The sequence below is a fragment of the Rhipicephalus microplus genome, unplaced genomic scaffold (genome assembly GCF_043290135.1).
Source record: "Rhipicephalus microplus isolate Deutch F79 unplaced genomic scaffold, USDA_Rmic scaffold_13, whole genome shotgun sequence".
Classification (NCBI taxonomy): domain Eukaryota; kingdom Metazoa; phylum Arthropoda; class Arachnida; order Ixodida; family Ixodidae; genus Rhipicephalus; species Rhipicephalus microplus.
Window position 1 is genome coordinate 39008733 of NW_027464586.1, and position 24759 is coordinate 39033491.

The 24759-nt window shown below is 45.6% G+C and overlaps 1 protein-coding gene across 7 annotated transcripts in view; it reads left to right on the top strand.

Annotated features, from left to right (window-relative positions):
• LOC119164608 (EGF domain-specific O-linked N-acetylglucosamine transferase) overlaps positions 1-24759 on the top strand; it is a 387898-nt gene that overhangs the window by 77737 nt on the left and 285402 nt on the right. For all 7 annotated transcript variants that reach the window (XM_075882748.1, XM_075882746.1, XM_075882744.1 and 4 more), the window contains exon 4: positions 9693-9801. In XM_075882748.1, the coding sequence (XP_075738863.1) occupies positions 9693-9801 (109 nt within the window). The remainder of the gene's footprint in view (positions 1-9692; positions 9802-24759) is intronic.

Here is a 24759-nt window from a genome sequence, read left to right on the forward strand (position 1 = left end):
ACCGTTGCCACCAGTTATTGCGAGTATACCCGGTCTCTTGTGGTAGCGTGGTGTTACCGGGTGGAGGAGACGAATGCTGACAAGAAGAGGATACGAAAACAAACAGGTTTATGGCATTATTTACACGTACCGTATTTACTCGCATAATAGGCGCACTTTTTTTTCAGAAAATCCGGCTCGAAGTTAGGGGTGCGCCAATTACGCGGGGTAAAATTTTCGAAAATTTATTCAACTCGGTTCTCGCGCTTTAAATCTGCACACTTGTCAAGTAAAAGGCGACTTTATCGTTTACTAATTAATTCAGCATAAAACAAACATACCTACGTACCTTTTAATGAACAAGCGAGAGCCGTCAACTGCACACACACACGTAAAATTTATTTACACAAAAGTCGTAGCTGTTCCTCCTTTTCCCTATTCGGAGTCCGAGTCGGAGATCACACATTCATCCTCGCCGAGCGGGGATTCGTTTTCGGTGTCTGAATCATCCGCACCCCACAACATGTCATCCTCACTCGCATCCAGTGCGTTCGAGATACCCGTCTTCTTGAAGCTTTTCCTGACGACTTCGTCGGAGATCGCCTGCCAGGCTTCCACGATCCAAGCGCACAGCATTTCCACAGGCGGCCTCTTAATCTTAGCACCTGGAGTCAGCTGATGTTGTCCTTCAGCCATCCAGGTGGTATACAGCCTTCGAACATTGTCCTTGAAAGGTTTATTCAAGGACACGTCCAAAGGCTGCAGTATCGATGTGAGGTCGCCCGGAATCACTGCCAGATCTGTGCGCAGCTCCTTTAGCTCATCTCGTACGCGGTCTACTAGGTGCCCACGAAACTGTCCAGGACAAGCATGAACGGCAACAACAGACCACCCGGCCGCCGACCCCAGACTGTTGTCACCCAATCTACCATGAGTTCCGCGCTCATCCAGCCTTTTTCCTGGACTCTGACGTAGATGCCTTGAGGGAATTTCGCCTTTGGGAGCGTCTTACGTTTAAAAATAACGTAAGGCGGTAGCTTACGCCCATCCGCTGTCACCGCCAGCATTACGGTGCATCGTTGTTTATCAGCGCCAGACGTTCTGACGATGACGCTCCGTGCACCTTTCTCCTCCACTGTCGTGTTCCACGGCATATCAAAGCAAAGGGGCGTCTGATCAGCGTTGCTGATCTGGGACAAAATGAAGTCTTTCTGCTGTCGGAGCTTTATAACAAAACTGTGGAAGTCCTCCACTTTGTCCTCATATGCTGCGGGCAAGCGCTGGCACGAGGTGGTCCGCCTTCGCAGTGCGAGGCCATGGCGCCGCATGAAACGAGTTGTCCATCCGGAGCTGGCTTTGAACTCTTTTGCTTCGATGCCCTGCGCTCGGGCTATTCTGCGCGCCTCAGTCTGCACAATATCCAACGACACAGCACAGCCATCTTGTAGCTCCCGTATATGCCGGACCAGTTGCTCTTCGACGTTCGGATACCTGCCGGTCTTGGCACTGCGGAAAGCCCGTCGTGTCTTCTTCGTCGCCTTAAGTTTTTCTTCTTGGTCCCTCCAGTACCGAATACTGGTTTCTCCAACGCCGAAATGCCTGCTGCAGCCCGGTTGCCGTGCTCCAGCGCGTGCTGCACTGCCTTCAGTTTAAACCCAGCCGTGTAGCTCGCGTACTTCCCCATGGTGGAACCAAAGTTCAATACACGACCACAACATACGCACACCGCTTGCAAAATGGCGTTTCTTTCTTTTTCTCTGATGGTGGTGATGGCGATCGAGCCCCCGGCGTTGTACACGTGACCTCCAAAAAGCGCGGCGATTTGGGGGGTATCAGTAATTGATGGAACAGCCGTTTTTTTTTTTTTTTCGCTCATGGACGCTTTTTTTTTTCAAGTTTTATTTCGACAAACACGTTGGTTAGGTCGTTGCACTTCGAATTTTTTTTATTTGCTCGTCGATTTGCCTTCTTTTTTTCTCCAGGGTACGGGGACCGCGTTCCAACTGTACCGCTGGGGGGTGGAATCGTTTCTGATCACGGCCAAGTTCGGGGTGCGCCTATTATGCGCGGAATTAAAAAAAAAAATCGAATTTTCCGCGACCAAACTAGGGGTGCGCCTATTATGCGAGTGCGCCGATTATGCGAGTAAATACGGTATTTACAGCAAAGAAGGGTTAGTGGTTTCATAAACCTGGTGGTTGAACCGTTGCATAGTTCAGAGCGACGTTCAGCACTCTGCAGCGTCGTTTTAAGCCCTGTCGGGCTCCTTCTCTTTGAGTGGAACACCAATCACAAACACACAACAGGTGAGGGGGATGAGCATGCACGGTCCACGTGAACGTCCAATACTGAGTCGTGAACACTGCACTGCAAGGTGGCGCCAGCGGTGCTCTTTCTCGTCGTGTGTGTGCTGCTAGTCGAGAGGTCCCAAGCTCCTGACAGCATGCATCAAACTGTCCGCCGATTTGTTCGCTCAATTAGCGGGGCAATTTGCGACGGTCGCCACGGTCTCTTCCAAGGAAGATGCTGTGTTTGTTGTCCTCACTCGAATGGTTTACGGCGTCGTGGTGACACGACGTCTCATCCTCCGTCTAGCACGAACAATGCCTGACGAGCATAGGCAGCCGGCCGGTCGGCCACTTGATTGAGGATTAGAAGTGCGCCGCTCCCCCGTTACCCTGGTGCTGGTCACTACAGCTTCCCCATCGCCAGACGAGTCGCCGAGGTCATCAGGCACCGCTGCTGCTTGAAGGGACGACGAAAGGGTCCGCATTTGAAAGTCGGGAACTCGCCTTTGCTTGCCACATTGTCTGGGTAATTGCCGAAATCTTCGACAGCGTCTGGCAGACTGGGCGCCGATGGAGTTGAGAGCCTCCCCAGTAGACCGGCTTATGCACAATGACGTCTGCCCAGATAATCGCCGGGCCAAACGTAACAGCTCCTCCGCCGCCCGGAAAATCGCGGCTGGCCAGCGCTCCCAACCGCTGGGCACGATGAGAATGGCTGGTGACGAGGACGATGGCCTGGCTTTGACCCTCCAGCTGCGAACTCGTAACCAACTCCCTAACCAGCTCACAATGATCGACAACAGCAAGGCTAACCACACAACACAATACCATGCTGCAGTAAAGCACATTGGACCTGCTTAAAACCCTCCAGGCTTCTCAAGAAACAAAAGTAATTTCGTGGTGTGACAAATGGCAGATGCCTGTTAATTTTGCTAAAACAGTTTTTATGAGAATTTCCCTTAAAAAAGACCCTCTTTTGTTCCAGTACTCCACCAACAATACAATTCTGTCAGAAGTAACTCAATACAAGTACCTTGGTCTCTGGATTACAAAAAATCTATCCTGGTCAAAGCACATAGATTTTGTAGTAGCTAAATCTCTCCGTAAACTTTTTTTCCTAAGGCGTTCTTTGAGATCAACTACACCAAGTATTCGTCTCCTCGCTTACAATGCCATTATCCGTCTTATACTGGAGTATGCTGTGGTCATATGAGACCCGTTCACTCAGACTGATATCCAAAAACTTGAAAGGGTGCAAAAAAAGGTTGTTAGGTTCATTTATAACTCGTACGGTCGTACTTCGATTACAAAACTTCTCTTGAAAAGCAAATTTCCAAACATTCCGGACCAAAATCGAATATTGCGCTTAAAATTTTTTTTTCCAGTTAATAAAAGGTCACTATGCAGTTGACACATCACATATCGTTCACTTTTCATTGGGTTACGGAACAAGACAGAGACACAATCTTACTATCTCTCCATTGATGCAACGAACAAATTGTTTCAAATATTCTTTTTTTCCGAGGACTATCGTGGATTGGAACAATCTACATAACGATGTTGTTACCCTAAATACATTGTCTGCATTTGAAGAGTCACTGCAGAAATGATTGTTATCTATGTTTGTACCTTGCTTTTTGTTGATTCTCTTGTCTCGAAGAATCACTGTAGCTATCAGTTACATAAGTTTGTATTACATTTGTTTTTTGATTGTTTGTTTGCCTGTTTCCACTGATGTTTATGTTTATGTTTTGTACCACCCCTGCTATGATCTTGTAAAAGATCGCAGTACCAATAAATAAATAAAATAAAAACAAAAGAAAAACCTGTACGCTAAAGTTTTGAGACAATTCGGTGCGCCAAAGTTGCAACAACCATGGACGTGGAGATGCTTACCAAATATGGAAAAAAATTGCCGTGTGAGAAAAGCACACAAAGGTGAATACAATTTGGCCCCATATAACCGTAATCCCATTCGTTCAAAACTAGCTTTCTCCTACCATCCAACCTACTAAGTTGTAACTTACATCTACTAATTTCATGAAACAGAACCAACTACATGGTTTTTACACGAAAGCTGCCAGACCCTATACACAAGGTATCTGTGCACATTCTTCATTTCTCTCATGACATACTTTCAAGGCGTATAGTCGAGAGTACCTACTCGTAGAACACCCGGACGCTAATGAAAAACTCTCACAACAAATCAAACTGCGTCTTATAAATCCTAGAAATGTACCTCTAGCCTCAAAATTTGGTGAACGCAACGCTCTAAGCTAAAGTGATCATATGATCCTTATAAGCAATCACTAAAACTACGAAATGAAGAGAATAAACCTCTCATACTACACGCTCATTTATTGAATGTAGCTTCATGTCAGCCCATGTTTTTAAAGAACGCACATGACTTTGCTTGGCGCCCTAGCACGACATCATACTATCATCCAAAGAGCGCTAACATACCAACACACACCTAATCATAGGTCATATTGCTATAACCTATAGCCGCCACTCTTTCAAGTTTAGTGGGCGTACCAAATCTTCATTCTTGACCTACATGCTTTTATCTCGAAGAAAACTAATTTCACGCAGTCGGCAGACTGATGCGGGCCACTGCTTCCGCATAACAACTCAACTCAAAACACAAAGCTTTTAAAAAATCTAGAAGGGGAAAACTGTTGCTACATGAACTAGCCGAGGAGATGACAAAGGAATACTACTTTAAAACCAAAAATAAGCAAACAAACATGCTTCTAAGAAAATTTCCTTTGTCCGACTCTCCAGCTTATAGTTGTCCCTCACTTCAATCTCACACGCGGCGGTCGAGGTCTTGGCGGATTTTCAGAACGCCTGGCTCCACAACGTGCACGTCCTACAAGCTGAACAGCGCAGTCACGCATCATTCGCGATTTCAGCCTGGCTCTGTCAGGTTCGCGGAGGGGACCCGAGCCATGCGTGGAAAAAAGTGGCCATGCCCTTTTTGGGCTCGCTCCTGTGCTGCGTTTAGCAATCGTGGCCTTTTTTCTAAGACCACGTGAACACTCCTGTCCACGAAAAGCTCTAAATCTCCACAGCGCATACCTTCGCTAGGACCTGCGCCATGGCCTACCGTTTTGCCGTCTGTGCCTTACTGTAGGCCACAAAGGACCTTTCGTTGAACGAGCCGATGATCTACCCTTCTTTCTTTCGCCCGGCTCATTGGTACCATTTTCTTGCCTTTCCTTAGTCGCGCATGTACGCTTCAATCTTTTACGGCAACGCTTGCGACCAACCGTTTTCTCACAACTAGGAAATTGGCCACGCGTTGCGTCATCGGTGGCTTTACATCTCAAGGGTGATTCTGCACCACCTGCCCTACTACTTTGGCACTTTGATTTCTTGGCTGTGTTGCCTTGTCGGGCCGGTTCACCTGTACTGAACCTGTATTCGCGCGCGCCCTGAAACGTGCAGTTCATAGAACTGAAGTACCGACGACTTACACGGGAATCATTCGCGAAGAACCCGCTTTTCTTTTTCTTTTCGTCCGGCGGCTCAGACGCATGCAGAGCAGCTTGGACGCCGATGCGAAACGTCTCGTTTTGCCTGCTACGCTCAAATGTTTCGAACTTTCCTCCACACGCGTTGTCACTTTTGTCTCGCTCACGGCTCTCCTACGTCTCTTGTGTCTGCGCCGCTTTTTGCGTCTGGTTTCCGAGCCTCCCGATCGCATCTCACACTCGTGAACCCTCTCAGAACTTTCGTCAGCTGTCTCAGTTGCGCGGTCTAATTGATTTTCGACCAATTCATCTTTATTCTCACCCTCTAGATCGGCGGACTGGCTAACACACTTAGGACCAATGCAGCTGCTTCCCTTCGAAAACTCTTGCTCGCATTCCTAAGAGCTGTCTGCAACTGCACTGATACCATTCTCTACTGTTGCTGCTTTGCCTGAGCTTTCTCTGGTGTCCTTAACTACTCCCACATTGTCTGCAAGATCCACCGTCGCGACAAACACAGTTGAGGTCTGTACCAGCCTTTCTACAGCTATCCTAGCTGTTTCGCTAGCATTAAACGGGCACAGTACCTCGTCGCATTTGCTCTGGCCTTCGTAGGCCTCTCTACGCAGCGCAGCATCTTTAGCAGCGCTCAAATTTTGTTCTTCATCGAACCTGCTGCTGTCCTTAAACGTGCTAGCCTTATCTACGGCTATCAACTGTACCACACTTACTTGATTATCGCACTTCTCGTGCGCTACACTTGCGGATGGCTGAATCTTCCACCACCTTGCCTCGACTTTTTGTTCCGACAGTTCAATCGCTAGGGTTCACACTCTTCACCTCGCTCCCGTTTTTCTAACTCCCATTTTTGCTCACTATCCACCTTGGTGCCATAAGAGACACGCGGACCTCTCTCAGGTTTGGTTTTACTACCAGCACAACATCGCGCGTTCTTCACGGGAGCGTTCGTGAGCTTGTACTCAATTCGCTTTCTGTCAACCCTGATGCCGAAGCACCGCAGTAAAGCTGCCTTAGCTACATTGTAATTATTGAACTGCTCCTCGGAAAGGTACCTTATTCTACACATTAAGTCGCACGGAAGGACACTCAATAACGCGATAGACCAATAGTCTTCGTCGAGCTCTAGTTCTCTGCGAACTTTCTCGTAAGAGGTTAGGTAACTCTCTATATCCTCGCCCTTTTCGAATGCATGGATCCTCGAATTTACTTGAGACCATCTAAGGAACTGTATTGATCTTCTTGTTTCTTCCTGTTTTACTTTTAGGCTTTCCTTCCACTGCTCTCTCTCTTTCTGTCGTTCCACTTTTTCTTTTTCTTCTTTTTCTTTTCTATCCCTTCTTTTCTTTTCTCCTCTCTCTTTTTCCCGTTCCTCTCGTTCCCGTTCCTCTCTTTCGCATTCCTCTCGTTTCCGTTCCTCTCGTTCCCGTTCCTCTCTTTTGCGTTCCTCTCGTTTCCGTTCCTCTCGCTCCCGTTCCTCTCTTTTCCGTTCTCTCTCTCGCTCCTCCATTTTCTGTTTTTGTTTTGCCACCCTTTTGAAAGCTTTTAACCCGTATCCAATATCCTCCTCACTCGCGCTTTCCAAAATCAGCTCTAAAATTTCTGACCTGCCCATTCATTCCTTAATCTTAATACCAAGGTCTTCACAAACGTACAAAAGACCATCTTTTAGCAGTGTCTTCACCTCCATGATTGCCGTTATACTTTGGTCCTGCATCTCACACAAATTTAGGGGATCCCTCTAACACACAAATAGGTGATCTCCCTTACTCACACACAATCCAGCTTCTAACAAACTCACACTCACAAAGTGAAGCCTGGAAAGTAAAGCAAGGACCAAGCACTTACCACAGCACAGCACCATGTCGTGAAGTCCATCTCACCGCTGCCAAGCAGTTGATGCGAATGGGGGTCTACCTGGTCTCTTGTGGTATCGTGGTGTAACCGGGTGGAGGAGACGAATGCTGACGAGAAGAGGATACAAAAACAAACAGGTTTATGGCATCATTTACACGTATTTACAGCAAAGAAGGGTTAGTGGTTTCATAAGCCACGAGCGTGGTGGTTGAACCGTTACATAGTTCAGAGCGACGTCCAGCACTCTGCAGCGTCGTTTTAAGCCCTGTCGGGCTCCTCCTCTTTGAGTGGAACACCAATCACACACAACAGGTGAGGGGGACGAGCATGCACGGACCACGTGAACATCCAATGTTGAGTCGTGAACACTGCACTGCAAGGTGGCGCCAGCGGTGCTCTTCCTCATCGTGTGTGTGCCGCTAGTTGAGAGGTCCCAAGCTCCTGACTGCATACATCAAAGGGTTCGCCGATTTGTTCGCTCAGTTAGCGGGGCAATTTGCGGCGGCTGCCACGGTCTCTTCCAAGGAAGATGCTGTGTTTGTTGCGCTCACTCTAATGGTTTACGGCGTCGTGGCGACACGACGTCTCATCCTCCGTCTAGCACGGACAATGCCTGACGAGCATAGGCAGCCGGCCGGTTGGCTACTTGATTGAGGATTAGAAGAGCGCCGCTCCCCCGTCAGCTCTGGCGTCGGTCACAACAGCTTCCTCGTCGCCAGATGAGTCGCCGAGGTCATCAGGCACCGCTGCTGCTTGAAGGGACGACGAAAGGGTCCGCATTTGAAAGTCAGGAACTTGCCTTTGCTTGCCACATTGCCTGGGTAATCGCCGAAATCTTCGACAGCGTCTGGCAGACTGGGCGCCGATGGAGTTGAGAGCCTCCCCAGTAGATCGGCTTACGCACAATGGCGTCTGCCCAGACGAATCGCCGGGCCAAACGTAACAGCGTGCATACGCGTGCCAGTGGTTGACACTTTACCCTCGCAAGGCTGTTCATTCGACAAAGTTCCTGCATGAAGCAGACGATCTATGTATAGGAGCAATGGCTGCTGCAGCGCAGTTGAGAGCGGAGTCCCTGCTCTGACATCACATGCGAGGAGGCGCCACTCCAAGATCTCAAGGCCAATGCACTCATTGGTCATTACAACAAATTGAAATCTTGTATGAAAATAAGTGTCTTATATCCGAAAATTTGTAATCCCTAACACTTTCTCTATTGTAAGACTATTCTTCATTCACTTCTTTATAACCGATGTATTGTTATATCCAGGTTTGTTATATCAAGGTTTGAGTGTAGCGCTGACTTAACGGCAATGCATAACACTGCGTGCTTTGAAGATACTTTTACGATTAAAAAAAGAGCTGTTGGATGAATTTTTAAGTTTTGGTATATATAGGGCTATTGCATTTTCTTTTTTTATCTGTTTCAGCTACTTTTGTTTATGTTATGACACTATAGTACTAGAGGTTAAAAAATTGGACAGTTAAGCATGTTGCTTTTTTAAAATTAGGGAAACTGCATGGAGAAAGGGAGAAAAGAACAGCACGAGTGCGTATTAACAACTGATATGTTTTTGGAACCACGTAAAATATAAAAAGCGAAACACCACATGTGCGTGACTGAACACCGGAAAGAACCTACATGTTCCTTGATAAAGGTGATGAACATGTTTTCTTATTCTGATAACAGTCGGATGAAACCTAACAAAATGGCTGACCGGGCTAGTTGGTTGTGCATACTTAGGGTTAACTGTGCGAAAATAACACACAGCGGACTGGAAAAAGATGGGAGCATCTTTTTCGTGTCTGCCGTCTCCCGTGTGTTATTTTCATGCTGTTAACCTTAAGCAACGCATGAGACCTTTTAACCTTTTTTGTGATCATATTTCTTAGTCACAATCGAAAGTGGGTCTTTCTAGAGTTGCCTTTTGATATCCATGCAACAAAGCACTAGAATGACTAGTCTTGCTTGCGTTAAAAAAAATTGTCAAGTAGAATGCGACTGGTAGTAGGCATTTGTTGCACTTTATGTGAGCTGAGTTGCAAAAATGCAGTGCTGCTTCTTCACTTGCAGGGCACCAAACAAACAGCAACAGCAGCACTTTTTCTTCAACCAGGGTGACTTTGGCTTCATCCGTGAGCGCAACAAGACTCTCAGCGTTCTTTGTCGACCACACGAACTGGTGAGGATCTTTATAATAATTAGCGTGTTTTCACTCATAATTTCACCAGAGGTAACATTTTGTAAAGCATATGCAGGTCATAATCATGCTTGTCCATGCTTGTCCTCTCTTCCTTTGTGTTTATTCGTGCGCTTGAACGACAGGCATATCATAATCATCAGCAGCCTGACTATGCTTACTGCAGAGAGAAGGCCTTTGCCATGTTTCTCCTATCAGCCCGGTCTTGTGCTTTCTGCTGCCATTTTATACCTGCAAACTTTTTAATCTCATCGGCCCACCTAACTTACTGTCTCCCCCTTGTGCGTTTGCCTTCTTTAGCAATCCAGTCAGTTACCCTTAACAACCAGTGGATATCCTGGCTATGTGCTATGTGTCTAGCACATGTCCATTTCTTCTTGAGTTCAACTATAATATCCCTAAAAGGATACTGAACAAAAATTGAAAAACTGACGAAACTGCTAAATTCTACTGGGAAAATGTGACTGTTTCGATAAGCAGCGTTATATTTCAGTATTTTTAGTTGGCTGTGTTTTCTATAGATTTTCAGCATGCAGTAGCTGCATGTGATCACCCACCATGACGTCACAATTGCCGAGAAGCATGCAGGTTGCACGTCTTCATGTTCTCCTCTTTCTTTTCACCACCTCTCCTTGAACCCACTCTCCTCCTTCCACAAAAGCGCTGAAGCTCTACTCCAGCCGGGAGCATTTTTCGCTACCGGTGCTGTTCATGTCGGTTCTGGGAACCGTAGGGGGAGATGAGTCAGTTGAGTGATAGCTGGCAATGTTGGCTTGCCTGCTTTTGGCATATGTGACATCACCAAACATCACCTCCCCTAGTTCATGATGCAGCCACTAGACGTTGCAGTTAATAAAAAACACAATAAATTCACTATTTTTCCATAGTTTCTGCCTAAAATGAAGGTTGTCTTTGTCGATATTAGCACCCAATTTTATATTTGGTTGAAAATCGTGGCAGCAAAAATTTTGTTCAGTATTCCTTTTACCCCAGCTTGTTGCCTGATGCACTCTGCTCCCTTCTTGTCTTTTAAGGTTACATCAATTATTTTCCTTTGTATTGCTCGGTGCATTGTCCTCACTTTAAGCTGAATTCTTTTTGTAAGCTTCCAGGTTTCTGCTTGATAGGTAAGTACTAGCAAGATGCAGTTGTTATATACCTGCCTCTTGAGAGTTAATCGTAGACTACTATTCATGATTTGAGAATGCTTGCTAAATGTGCTCCACCCCATCCTTATTCTAGTTACCTCCCTCTAATGGTTTGGCTCTGCGGTTTCACTATCTGTCCTAAGTAGATATATTTATTTACTGCTTCTAGTGTCTAATCACTTATTGCAAAACACTGTTTCCTGCCGAGACTGTTGCACACTACCTCAGTTTTATGCATAATAATTTTCAGACCTATTGTGCTGCTTTCCATCTCTAGTTCAGTAATTATTAGCTGTAATTCGCTCACTGAGTTACTCATAATTGTCTGTCAGTTCTCACTAATATTGTTTCTTTGTAAAAAGCTCTTAAGTTCACCCCTTTTTCCTTCATTCATAAAAGCAATGTCATCTGCGAATCGCAGGTTACTAAGATATTCTTCATTAACTCTTATCCTTAACTCTTCCCAGTCTAGGGCTATGAAAACCTCCTGTAAACATGCAGTGAATAGCATTTTGGAGATGGTGTTTCCCTGCCTTAAACCCTTCTTTATTGGGATTTTGTCATTTTCTTTATGAAAAACTATGGTGGCTGTGGATCTGTTATAGATTTTTTCCAGTATGTTTATGTAGGGTTCGTCGGTGCCCTTATTCTGTAGTGCCTGCATCACTGCCGATATCTCGTCCAAATCAAATGCCTTCTCGTAATCTTTTAAGGCCATGTGTAGGGGTTGGTTGTATTTCGCGCACTTCTCTATCACCTGATAGATTGTACAAATACATTCTGTTGTGGAGTAGCCTCTATGAAATCCTGCTTGGTCCTTTGGTTGATTGAACTTTAATGTCATCCTAATTTATTAGGTAATAATTTTCTAAATAGCTTGTCAGGAATAGACAGTATGCTAATTGGACTGTAATTCTTCAAGTTTTTTGATTGCCCCTTTGTTATTGATTAAGATGATGTTGGCATTCATCCAAGATTTTAGTGCATATTCGTCAAGAGACACTTTGGTACAAGGTGGCCAGTTTTTCTAACATAATCTGCCTGGTATATTTTAGCAGGTGTTTTGTTACCTTATCCTCATCAGCGGCTTTGCCTTCTTGCATTTTTTTTTTGCTTTTATTAATTCCCCTGTTGTTACTAGTAGGATGTCAGATTAGTGGAGTATAGTTACTATTCCAAGCAGCGCAGAAGTGGGTTATGGAAGAGACCACACAATACAGATGCTGTGTCCTGTTTCTGCACTGTCTGGAACAACTATTTGTATGTAACAACAAGCCTGCCTAGCTACTATTTTGCAGGTGTGATATTTGCTTGTAGTTTCAATATTATTTCACAAGCCTGGCACTGCTGATGGTAATGAGTTGTCTTTGCTGAAGCAAAAAGTTTTTTGCCATGTTTTACCATTACAATGGCTGATGGTAACAGAAGTCTTTTCCTCGGGAACTTACACTTTCTTTTGTCTAATGTTGCAACAGAAATGCAAGATACTGCAATTCAAGAAAACACAGATGAAAAAAAAAACAATAAAAGAAACCAAAGACGAGCACTGCACTTCCCACAACTTTTTTTTTTGGAAATTTCACATAGATGTATATGCTGTCTGACATGAATGTTGTCAACTGCTCATGCGTAAACATGCTACCTTCTTGTCAGAAACCTGTATAGATTGCATGCTTACGCACCGCTCCCTGAGAGAAAAAAAAAATACGGTAATAGCTCAATAATTCAAACTTGGTTATTTATAAACCCCGCCTATTTGAAAGAATTTCTGTGATCTCGTATTTCGCTATGCAAGTTTGATTGCATAATTTGAAGTGGTGGTCAGCGCCAGCCCATTTAATTTGAAAACTTTGGGTGCCATGTGCCAATTCCTGATCTCAATTTTGCGGTGAATCAGCAGAAATAACTGCGCTTAAGAGCCACAAGGCAATACAGTTTACTGATGAATGAATGATGAAGCACCCCAGCCTTGAAGTTGCCAGTGTGAAAATAAAAAAAGAAAAAGGCAGTCTCGTGATCATCTGTAATGTATGCGTGAGAAAAAGAAAACATGCCTCACTGCAATACAGCAGTGACACGCAGACAGCTTATTGCATGCTTTTTGCAATGTCAGCACATTGAGATTTACCCATTCTTTTCTGAAATATGAAGGGATTAATAAAGAACAGTCTTATTAAATTGGTAATGTAAACTAACTTCTGACTGGTGGTTGCTCCGGCAGTATGCACTGTTGGCGGATTTCTTACCTGCAACACCTACTTCACCGACTGTCAGCAATGTATTGCAGTGAAGCACGTTTTATCCACAGTCGTGCATTTTAGTTGATCACAAAGCAGTTTTTTTTTAATGCGAGGCTTATCTTTGTAAAGAGAGGCACTTCAAGTGTTTATATTGCCACTAGTACAAGTTGTTGTTGTTGTTGTTCTATTGTTAGTGGCGCATACCCACTGTGGGGGATTGGCCAAGAATCGAGTGGTTTCAACATTTACTGTTCATATTTGGAATGATGGAGGTTTGACAGAAAGATTACCGATAGCCTAGGAAAGTGTGGTGCTAAATGTAATGCATACAAATATTTACATAAACGAATTTATTCTCAGAATAGAGCAATAATCTGATTTTATATGTATATAATTATGTGGACCTGTTAAGATAATGAAACTGGTTAATTAGTCAACCTATTAGTTTCATCAATATAGTCCCAGACGGCCGCGCATACTGTCGCATTAGAGAAACCAGAAATAGAAGCTCCAAAAGACAAAATGACAGGCAGAGATACGTCCATACCAATACCACGTAAAGGTATTTCTAATAGGGTTTTTCGTAATGTGTTAAACCACCTGCAGGTCAAAAAGCAATGGTCTATTGTTTATAGTTCATTACAGAATGCACACAGTGGCGAAGGTGCCTGAGCAGACTTGTGTTTATAGAAATTTAGATTTGGTACTCGGCAACGCAGCCTTGTGATAGCTACTTCTTGTTTTCGAGTGCGGCAAAAGCCTCTTCGCCAAGGATAGAATAAATGGCGATATTCTGTAGAGTTTGTTAGTGCTGAACCTTTAAAGACTTGCATAAGCGTACGTCCGCGGAATCGAGCAGCACTCACATAAGCGGATGATGGACAGAGTGGTAGAATTGGTTGGCTGATTGACGACTTAGCTAAGGAATCGGCTATTTCATTTAGAAACAAACCTTCATGTCCAGGCACCCAAACTAATCGTACTCTTCTCAAATGCGCAGGTACTAGTGCACGGAACGCCTTTGTTACGTGATTATCAGCACCAACAGAAAGTGCCGCACAGAGAGATAGGGAATCTGTTATTATGACAGCTGATGTAATTGCTGTACCTAACTTGCGTAAGGCGAGCACTACTGCCAGAAACTCAGCCACAAAAACAGGTATGAAATCGGGTAGTCGAACGGAATAAATCCAATTTGAAATCGGACTGAAAATACCATCCCCTGACTTTTCGTCGTATTGCGATGCGTCTGTAGCAATAATAACGTTCGTTGTAATACGGCGCAGGTGATCTTGTAGTAAACGATCCAAAATATTATGGGGAAGTAATTTGGCATTATTAGGAAAAATGTCGTCGAATCGAATTTCCACCGGGGCTAAATTATCACGACTCGGCACGATGTCGCATATACGTACGTTTAGAGGCTCCAGTAAATTTTGCACAAATATAATTTGTTGCGTGTGAAATCGCGGCCATCTAGCAGCAAAAAATGATTCCGGGGGTGGAAATAAAGGCCGTTTCTGAATGTCGTAATGGTGATTCATAATTCTTAAGAATGTCTGAACAGTCAGGAGGCGAATTCTACAAAAAAGCGGAGGGACCCTCGATTCGAGATACAACACATTGTTGGCACCTGTTTTGGGAAGGCCAAGGCATAAGGGCAAAGCTTCTCTTTCCAGAAGAATTAAAGGCCGCAACTTGTAAGCTGGAACTCCAGAGAAAAGTACACAACCAAATTCCAAAATGGGACGAACGTACATGCGATATATCATTACCAAAGTGTCTCTTCTCATACCTATGCGGTAATTGCTTAGCCTACGTAATATGCCAATGGCCTGCACACCTTTTCCGGCGATATATTCGATATGAGGTCGCCAGTTAAGCGATGTGTGATAAATTACTCCAAGGTATTTAACAGATTTCACCTGTGGTATATCCTCATGATGGTAAGACAGAGAGATGTTCACAGGGTATTGCAGCGGGAAAACAAGGAGGGCACATTTACTCGGATTAAGTAAAAAGCTGTTGCCATCGAGCCACCTCTCCAATATATTAAGGTAAGCGATGTGTGATAAATTACTCCAAGGTATTTAACAGATTTCGCCTGTGGTATATCCTCATGATGGTAAGACAGAGAGATGTTCACAGGGTATTGCAGCGGGAAAACAAGGAGGGCACATTTACTCGGATTAAGTAAAAAGCTGTTGCCATCGAGCCACCTCTCCAATATATTAAGGTAAGTCTGCAGCCGTTCATATAAGGTCTGAATGTTATCTGCCATTGCAAAAAATGCGATATCATCTGCATAAACATAAGCTGTTACATCTTGTTTACGTGGAATGGTGCTCAGTAGTAAATTAAATAGCACCAGGGAAAGCACCGAGCCTTGCGGTACTCCCCTCGTTTGGGTATGAGTAGATGATGAAAACCCATCTTTAAAACAATAAAATTTCCTGTCTGCAAAAAAATTGTGAACCCACGCTACTATGTATGATGGAAAATCAAGGTATTCTAATCGATCGATCAAAATACAGTGCTCCACGGTATCATATGCTTTAGCGATGTCTAAAGTAACTAAAGCTGCATATTTTTTATGAAGCCGAGCTAATTGAAGCCGACTCTCTAAATCAACGCGAGCATCCCAAATTGAACAACCAGTCCTGAACCCAATTTGACAAGGACTAAGAATTGACCTCATGGTAATAAGTTCATTAATTCGTATATTGATGATTCTCTCAACCAATTTCACTAAGTTTGATGTCAGTGCAATCGGCCTTATGTTATCCAACGTGTATGCATCATTTTCTTTTTTTAGCAAGAATACAATTTTGGCAAGGTTCCATTCTGGAGGTATCCATGCGTTCCCTAACGAATAATTCACTAGTTCTAGCAAAAGATTAGGCGATTCCTGGAGTAAACATTTCAACATAGAGTTCGTAATGCCATCTGGTCCGGGAGCCGTCCTCGGTAAGCATAATACTGTCTGACTCAATTCAGCTAAAGAAACTTCTGGAATTTCATGCAAGTTTACCAGAACGGGCTGAATAGCCAAAAATTAGCAGTGAAGCGGCGTTCTAAACCTTGCGCTAGGTCTTCTAGAGAGGTGTTCATTTCTTCCGGCATCAAGATACATGACTGTAACGTTAAAGGTGCTGGCAGTACTTTTCTTGTCCGAAGATAAGCGAACAAAGCCCGCTTATTTTTAGATTTAGAAAGATAATCAAAATGTCTACTGTCGTATTCTTCTTTCGCGCGGTTCACTGTACGCTTAAATACGCCAGCAAGGAATTGATAGTCCTTCCAGTTTGTTGGGCTCTGATTAAGAAGTTTTTCCAAGCGGCTTTTCGTCTTCTATAATCGCGCGTACACTCATCATTCCACCAACGAGAGGAGGATCGTTTATTGGATGGAATAGAAAATTCGGAATTTTTTCTAGATCCCTCCAGCATTGAACCAATCGTAGATGCAATCTCCTTAGTACTGGCATTTCCAAGTTTGGAAATGGCAGAACGGAGGCAGGTTTGAAATTTGCTATCGTTGATGTATGTGCGTTTTGGCCGATCTAAAGTTATTGTTGGACAAGTAATGTCAAAAACTAATGGAAGATGGTCTCTGTTAGTTGCCGAATCCAGAACAGCCCATGACGAAACCTTGATTGTATTGGAGCAAAACGTTAAATCCAATACTGAGCTAGTTTGACCTCGGACAAATGTTACATGACCTTTATTCAGACAGGAGAGGTTGTGATCAATAGTCCATTCCCATAGTCTCCTACCACAAGAATCGGTCCTTATACCCCAAGACAAATGATGTGAATTAAAGTCTCCTGTGAGTACAATTTCCTTCCTACATGCTACCAAAACGCTGTCAAGATAACGCGTACTTTGCACACCGGAGGGGAAGTAACAATTTACAATTGAAAAAGGGTGGTATCCGGGGAGACACAAGTCTAATGCTAATATTTTACAATCTAAGTCTAGCATTCTGAAAGAAATTTTCGCCCTATGGCATAATTTACCTGATACAAGGATCATTAAACCACCACCACGTGATGGGCGATCTAATCGAAAAGAAAAAAAACCTGCAAGGTGGAAATGTTTATCTGGTGGGAGCCAAGTTTCTTGTAGAATTATAATATCAAGATTAAAATTATTGCAAAAGTAATGTAAGTCGGTTGAGGCTGAGAATATAGAACGGCAGTTCCACTGCAGTACCCTCAACTGACCTATGGTGTTGAGCGCACCACAGAGGCGCATGTCGCGCCCTTGTTAGCATCCTCACGCAAAATAGCTGATTCAGTCCGTTTAGATTTGGACTTGAGATCGGTGAAGATAGGGGATCTGGTACGTTTATTAGTTCGTATATCGAGTTCCATATCTGTAGCAGTACTTGTGCTCGGCTGAGACGAATGTCGGTCCAATTGCACCTGTGTTCGTGACTGCTTAGCCTTGCCTGCAGATGCAGAAAGTTCGTCCAACACTACATTGTGTAGGCGTGTGGCATTGCTGATAATGTCTAATACTGCAGGTTCTGTACTAGTCTGTACTGTTTGTCCAATCTGACTTGAAAGAATTAGCACCAAACAGTCGGAAAGGTTAGATATGAGTTTATCCATTTCCTTACTCACTGCCTTTTCCACAGCAGTTTCAATAGCCTGCGATAGGTTTGAGTCCATACTGGAAGTGCAGCGCGCTGTAAGAGTATCCAAAAGCCCTGTCTCTAACTATGTCAATGGCTTCCCTTCGAAAACAGCGGCGGCGGTCAATTACTTCTAGGATTTGAACCTCCCGGGAACGAGCGGAACAGTCAGAGTTGTCGGCGCAGTGACCACCCCCACAGAGACAACACTTTTCCACTGTTGCAGTACACTTGCTTGAAGGATGGCTCTCTCCGCAGGTGCTACATCGAACGTTAGATTTACATGCTCCGCACTGTGGCCGAATCTCCAGCAGTTCTTGCATTGAATCGGACGAGAAGCGAGGGGTTCTACTCGGAAGATCAGTGGCCATAATTTTATTTCTGACGGGCATTTTGTGCCCACAAATGTCGCGATGACAGATTCAGTTGTACTCTCTCGTTGTCGACTAGGCGATTACACAGGTAATTGAGATTACGCCTGCTCCAGAGAGCCTGTCTAGGGTCTCAGCTGGACTCAGCTTGGAGTCGACTCCCCGTACAAGGCCTTTGGTACATGCAAGGTGAGGCGGAATAAAAGCACTCACCGGGGTAGCAGCAAATGAGGTGCATTTGAGAAGATCCTGCACGCAGGTCTGATCCGGCGACCTACACACGATACCTACTCGCCCAAATGGGCGCACATCTGTAATGGTCTCGAAATGGTTTGAAGTTGTCTTAAGTTCCTTTTGAACCGCCTGGGGGTTTGTAAGTCTGATGAAGCCTCCATTTGTAGGTACCAGTGCCACGGGAATGCTGTCGATACCACTGCGGAAAAAGGAGTCTAACGGTAATTTGTTGGAAGGCAGGGACGCTGACCAGGCTGATCGGGCCTGGCCAGGAGGAGTAGTTGACATGAGCACTAGGGATATGGTTAGACTCAGAGACAGATAAACTATAAAATCGGACTCTAAGACAGAAAGTTAAAACCACTCAATCCTCAGCCAAGAACACCCCAGCAGGTTGAGCCTTGTTCTTGTTCACCAGTCCGTTGCGAGCCGAGGTGGCACACCTCTACTGCACCAGCTACTGCAGGAACATTCGAAGTTCTGAAAGTATTATTTCCATAGATGCTGACAGGCTTGTATGTGCCGCTGTTCAGAAGAAGACGAAGATGCACGTGCAGAGAAAAACGATAAAGTCATATTGCCGTTGTTCGAATCAGTTTGATGTCCTTGTGTGCCATTATCTACAGGTTACAGTTACGGTGTAACGTGACAGTGGTGGAGGCGCTGGGTAATAGTCTGTGCACTGTTACCACGAGGAATATCTCAGCCCCAACATCGATGCCTTGGTAGAAACAGCCAACCTTCGATGCAGTTGGCGGCAACTAGGCCTACCACGCCAATTCGGCCCTCTTCCGGAACGCTCCAGAAGCATGGCTCCTCTGCTTACGTACGCGGAAGCTGTACGCACTCCTGCACCGGCAGCCAGCTATTTCCCCCGACCAACTAGCCTGCAGACGCCGCAGCACTTCTCGGGCCTGCCACGCTATGAAAACCAACGAGCGACCAGCCTGCAGACGCCGCAGCACTTCTCAGGCCTGCCGCACTACGAAAACCAACGACCGACTTGCCTGCAGATGCCGCAGTACTTTTTGGGCCCGCCACACTATGAGAATCCGTGACCTAATTTGCGGAAATATAGCGTGTGGCGAGCTTCCGACAATCGGCCACTATGCTATCACTGTGGTGAGCCAGGTCACTTGTACCGGGAGTGCTCGTACAGACAGATGGACCTACCTGGATTTCGGCCAGACGCTCGTTGGCCCAGGGACGGGGAACGACGCCGCGCCATCGCAGAATACTTAACAAGTCTACCGTCTCCGAATCTTCAGCGACGCCAATCATGCTCTCCGTCTTCTCGACACTCTACGTCCGTGAATCAATACTCTATTTTCGCCGATGTTGTTGCTGGACAATCCGCTAGGTCCCCAAGTCCACGCCGGGGAAACTAGAATCAGCAGCCTCCGGGGGTGGGACCGCTGTTAAGCTATCGTCAAAACAGCCTCCTCCGACCCATCCGCCGATCTTCGACGATTCCTTTCAGCCGACACCTCACATCGCTGATAAACCCGTTTCTGCTGACATTGCCGTTCTTGTCGACAACCATCCAGTGACTGCTCTGGTCGACACTGGCGCCGACTACTCAGTTATCAGCGCTGAACTTGTGGCTGAACTCAGCAAAGTCACGACTCCTTGGGGGCATGGACCAAACTTTCGGACAGCAGGTAGTCATCTCTTGACACCAACTGGGAGATGCACCGCCAGGCTGCAATCTGTGAGTCGACGTTCATTGCTTCTTTCGTTGTGCTTCCCGAATGCTCCCGGAAAGTTACCCTTGGCATGGATTTTCTTCGCGGGCACGGCGCTGTTATAAATCTTCGAGACTGCCTCGTAACACTTGCTGATGACTATGGCCCGAAGCTTAGAGATACCGATCCGCTGAAGACTGCGCTTCGCATTGTCGACGACACCGTCACACTTCCACCACGCACCACTATGTTTGTTACTGTACAGGGGGACATAGACCATGACAGTAGTGGTATCGCTGAAGGCAACCTTTCGGTGCTCTTGTCTCAGCAAACAACTAACTGAGTTGTTGGTCACCAATTTTAGTGGAGCATACCAACATTTGGCCAAGCGAACAACTATCGTTCATTTCGAATCAATTGACGATGAAGCGTGTACGACGATAGCCGTTGAAAGTGACACTGCAGTAGCCGATACAGCCGATGTCAATCCGAAGCTGTCATGTGCGCAGAAAGAGTAAATCCGCTGTATCCTCTGCATGTTTAGCGACTATTTCGCGTCTACATGCAAGATGAAACAAACGCCAACCGTAAAGCACCGCATTGTCACTGAGCATGCTGAGTGACCCATACGTCAGCACGCCTACCGAGTATCACAAAAGAAACAAGAGGCAATACGTTCTCAAGTGAAGCAGATGCTCGAAGATGGCGTAATCCAGCCCTCGAACAGTCCATGGTCGTCCCCCTTCGTACTAGTAAAAAAGAGGCACTCTCTGATTTTGCGTCAATTACCGCAAACTCAACAAAGTCATAAAGAAAGACGTTTATCCGCTTCCGCGCATCGACGACTCACTAGAACGCCTCCGATGCGCCCGATACTTTTCCTCTATGCATTTACGCAGTGGCTACTGGCAGATCGAAGTTGATGAACGCGACCGAGAGGAAACAGCATTCATAACGCCTGATGGTCTGTACAAATTCAAGGTGCTGCCCTTCGGTCTGTGTTCTGCCCCTGCGACATTCCAGAAGATGATGGATACAGTGCTCTCCGGTCTCAAGTGGAAAGCATGCCTTGTTTACTTAGACGACATCGCTGTCTCCTCCCAAACGTTTGAGCAGCACTTGCAGTGACTTAGATCTGTGTTTGCTGCAGCTCGCATGGCAGGCCTATCACTGAAACCAGAAAAATGTCATTTTGGTTACAACGAATTAAAGTTCCTCGGCCACCTTGTTAGCCCTGATGGTATTAGGCCGGACCCGGACAAAACATTGGCTGCCGCAGATTTTCCACCACCTGCCAACAAACGTTATGTGCGTCGATTTTTAGGCTTCTGCGCATACTACAGACGCTTTGTGCAAATTTTCGCAAACATTGCCGAAACTCTCACTCGTCTGCCAAAAGAAGCTGTTCCCTTCGTGTGGGGCCCTGAGCAAAGACGCGCTTTCTCCGAGCTCCAGCAGCGTCTCCAGTCTGAGCCCTTACTCGGACACTACGATGAATATGCCGACACTGAACTACACAGAGACGCCAGCCAGTAACATCAGCCTTGGTGCAGTCCGCGTCCAGTGGCGAGGTGGCGTCGAACGCCCTATTGCTTATGCGAGCCAGATTTTATCATCTGCGGAGGCGAATTGCACAACCACTGAAAAGGAGTGCCTAGCTCTTGTCCGGGGAATAGCTAAATTCAGACCGTACCTGTATGGTGTCCCGTTCAGAGTTGTTACCGATCATCATGCGCTCTGCTTGTTGGCGAACCTTAAAGACCCTTCCGGACGTCTGGCCAGGTGGAGCTTACGCCTTCAGCAGTTCGATTTGACAGTCGTGTACAAGTCTGGCCGGAAGCATACTGACGCGGACTGCCTTTCCCGAGCTCCTCTTAAGACAGCGTCAGGTGATCACGATCTCGACGGCTGTTTTTTCTGTGCCGTTAGTGTATCCGACTTGGCTGAACAGCAGAAGAACGATTTCGAGCTTCGACAATTGATCGAATATTGAAGGCGGTACGCTGCGTCCACCACCAGCATTCGCCCGCTCGAAATCATCGTTCTGCGTTCGCAGAAATTTCCTCTATAAAAAAAACTTCGACCTTTACGCGACTGAGTACCTGCTCGTCGTCCCGGCAACGTTACTAGCCAATGTCTTGTCCGCCTGTCAAGATGAGCCTTCCTCAGGCCACTTAGGATTCACACGTACCTTGGCCAAGATTCGCCAACACTGCTACTGGCCTAAGCTCAATACAGGCGTGAAGCATTACGTAAAAACGTGTCACGAATGCCAGCGCCGTAAAGCACCACATCAGCGCCCAGCCGGCTTTTGGAGCCCATCGGTCCTCCGACACAACCGTTGCAACAAATGGGCATGGATCTGCTCGGACCTTTTCCCAAGTCTCGTGATGGCGACCGCTGGATTGTAGTCGCTACATGATTACATGACGCGCTACTGCGAAACGAAGGCATTACAACGTGGCACCTCGATTGAGACTGCCCACTTTTTTATGAAGAACATCGTCCTCCGACATGAAGCACCAGCAGTTGTCATAACTGATCGTGGCACCGCTTTTACTGCCCGGATAATACAAGACGTCGTGCAGCTTAGCGGCACAGTACATCGAAAAACTACTGCATACTACCCATAAAGCAACGGCCTTACAGAGCGACTAAACAGGATGATCGTCGACATGCTATCCATGTACCCTCACCAAGACCACAAAAACTGGGATGACATCCTCCCTTACGTCACGTTCGCTTACAACACCGCTGTGCAAGAAACAACTGGATTCACATCATTCCGGTTGATTCATGGCAGGGAGGTCACTACAGTGCTGGATGCCATGCTTCTACGAGAGAGACGCCAGATCAGTGTCAAGACAAACGAATTTATCAGAGTGGCAGACGTAACTCGTTAGCTTGCAGTCAAACGAATTCATAAGCAACAATACATCGACTTGCTGTGGTACAACGCTCGTTGTCGCGATGTCTCTTGTCAACCCGGAGAACGAGTATGGTTGTAGACTCCCATTCGACAACGGGGCCAGTCGGAAAAGTTGTTACGCCGCTGTTTTGGTCCCTATTGAGTTCTCCGTCGTCTCATCGAAGTGAACTACGAGGTTCTTGAGGAGGACATGGCTCGTAAATCCCGCCGTTCACAACAGCCACATGTCGTCCATGTTTCGAGGATGAAACGATTTTACCAACGCTGACTATTCGTCAAACTCCCTTGAGTAGACTTACAGTGATTGTGAACCCCCCCTTGTGTACTGCTTATCGTAAGTGTTTTCTCTTCTGGTAATTATGTTGTGACATCGGGACGATGTTCTTTGGGAAGAGGGGTAATGCTACTAGTACAAGTTTTAATAGTATTATTTCTATAGATCCTGGCAGGCTTGTTTGTGCCGCTGTTCAAAAGAGGACGAAGATGCTCGTGCAGAGAAAAAGGATAAAGTCATATTGCTGTTGTTCGAATCAGTTTGAAGTCCTTGTGTGCCATTATCTACAGGTTACAGTTACGGTGTTACGGGACAATATATACGAATGTATCTATCTGTCTATCTATCTATGCCGTCTACATCTGGTTGCTTTCGTGATCGCTTATTTAACTTGGTGTAGTTTAAAGTTGATATGTGAAGTTTGAGGAACATGACTGGCTGGTGCTGTGTTGGAGTTGCCACTCCTAAATCAGAATGATTCCGAAATCATTCCGCATTTTCGCAACCCCAGAACGGAATGAATATAGAATGGAGACAACTCTTGGAAGAATGGAATGGAATGGAATTAAGCACTTTTTGCCCGGAATAAATTAAGAATGGAATTACTTCATTTTTTCCGACAATAGAGCACATTGTCCTCTACTGCTGTTTTTCTAACTTCAGATATTAGTAAATCAGAGCCTCAAATTTAACAATAAAACAGCATTTTTAAAATGGCTTCGCTGATTCACAGCTCCATACATTTATAAGCATCACTCCTGCTACAGCTGTCTTTATATCAACTATGTTCCTTTGAAGTTCGTCTCTAATCTTCGCGTAACTGCAGTTGAGTAGAACTACGACAGTAGCACCCCCCCCCCCCCTTTAGGCCTTGTGATCTCATAACAGCTTTTGCTGTAAAAATCACAACTCGGGTCACGTACAGTTGTCCGCCGCCACCAGTGTCCGTAACTACATCGCGCGAAATCAAATAAAAAAAAGAACTAGCACCAATGACACAAAGGGACTCGAACCCGGGCCTGCTGGGTGCCAGTTTAGTATTCTACCCCTGAGCTACACTGGTTCTTGTGACTTCTTGGCAAACTTGATGTCGGGAAAGCTATTGCGTTAATACGATTTATAAGGGGTTTTAAAATAGCGAAAGAACAACCAGTCGTCGCACACAATGCGAATAGCGTAGTGAGTGGGTCATCCAATGCTCCAACCCATGATAAAAGCTTGTTCTTGTTCCCCTATTAACTGTGGCGTATACCCATTTCAGCCATAATTCCTAATCGTTGTCAGCCACTGCATGAACAATTGGCACAAAATTTCTTGCTAGTTTTTAGCGGATGCCATGCTGTTCAGAAGAATGACAAAAAGTAGCTTAGGGAATGCCTGCCTACTACGCCAAAAAATTTACTATTAATGTCCTAGTGGGG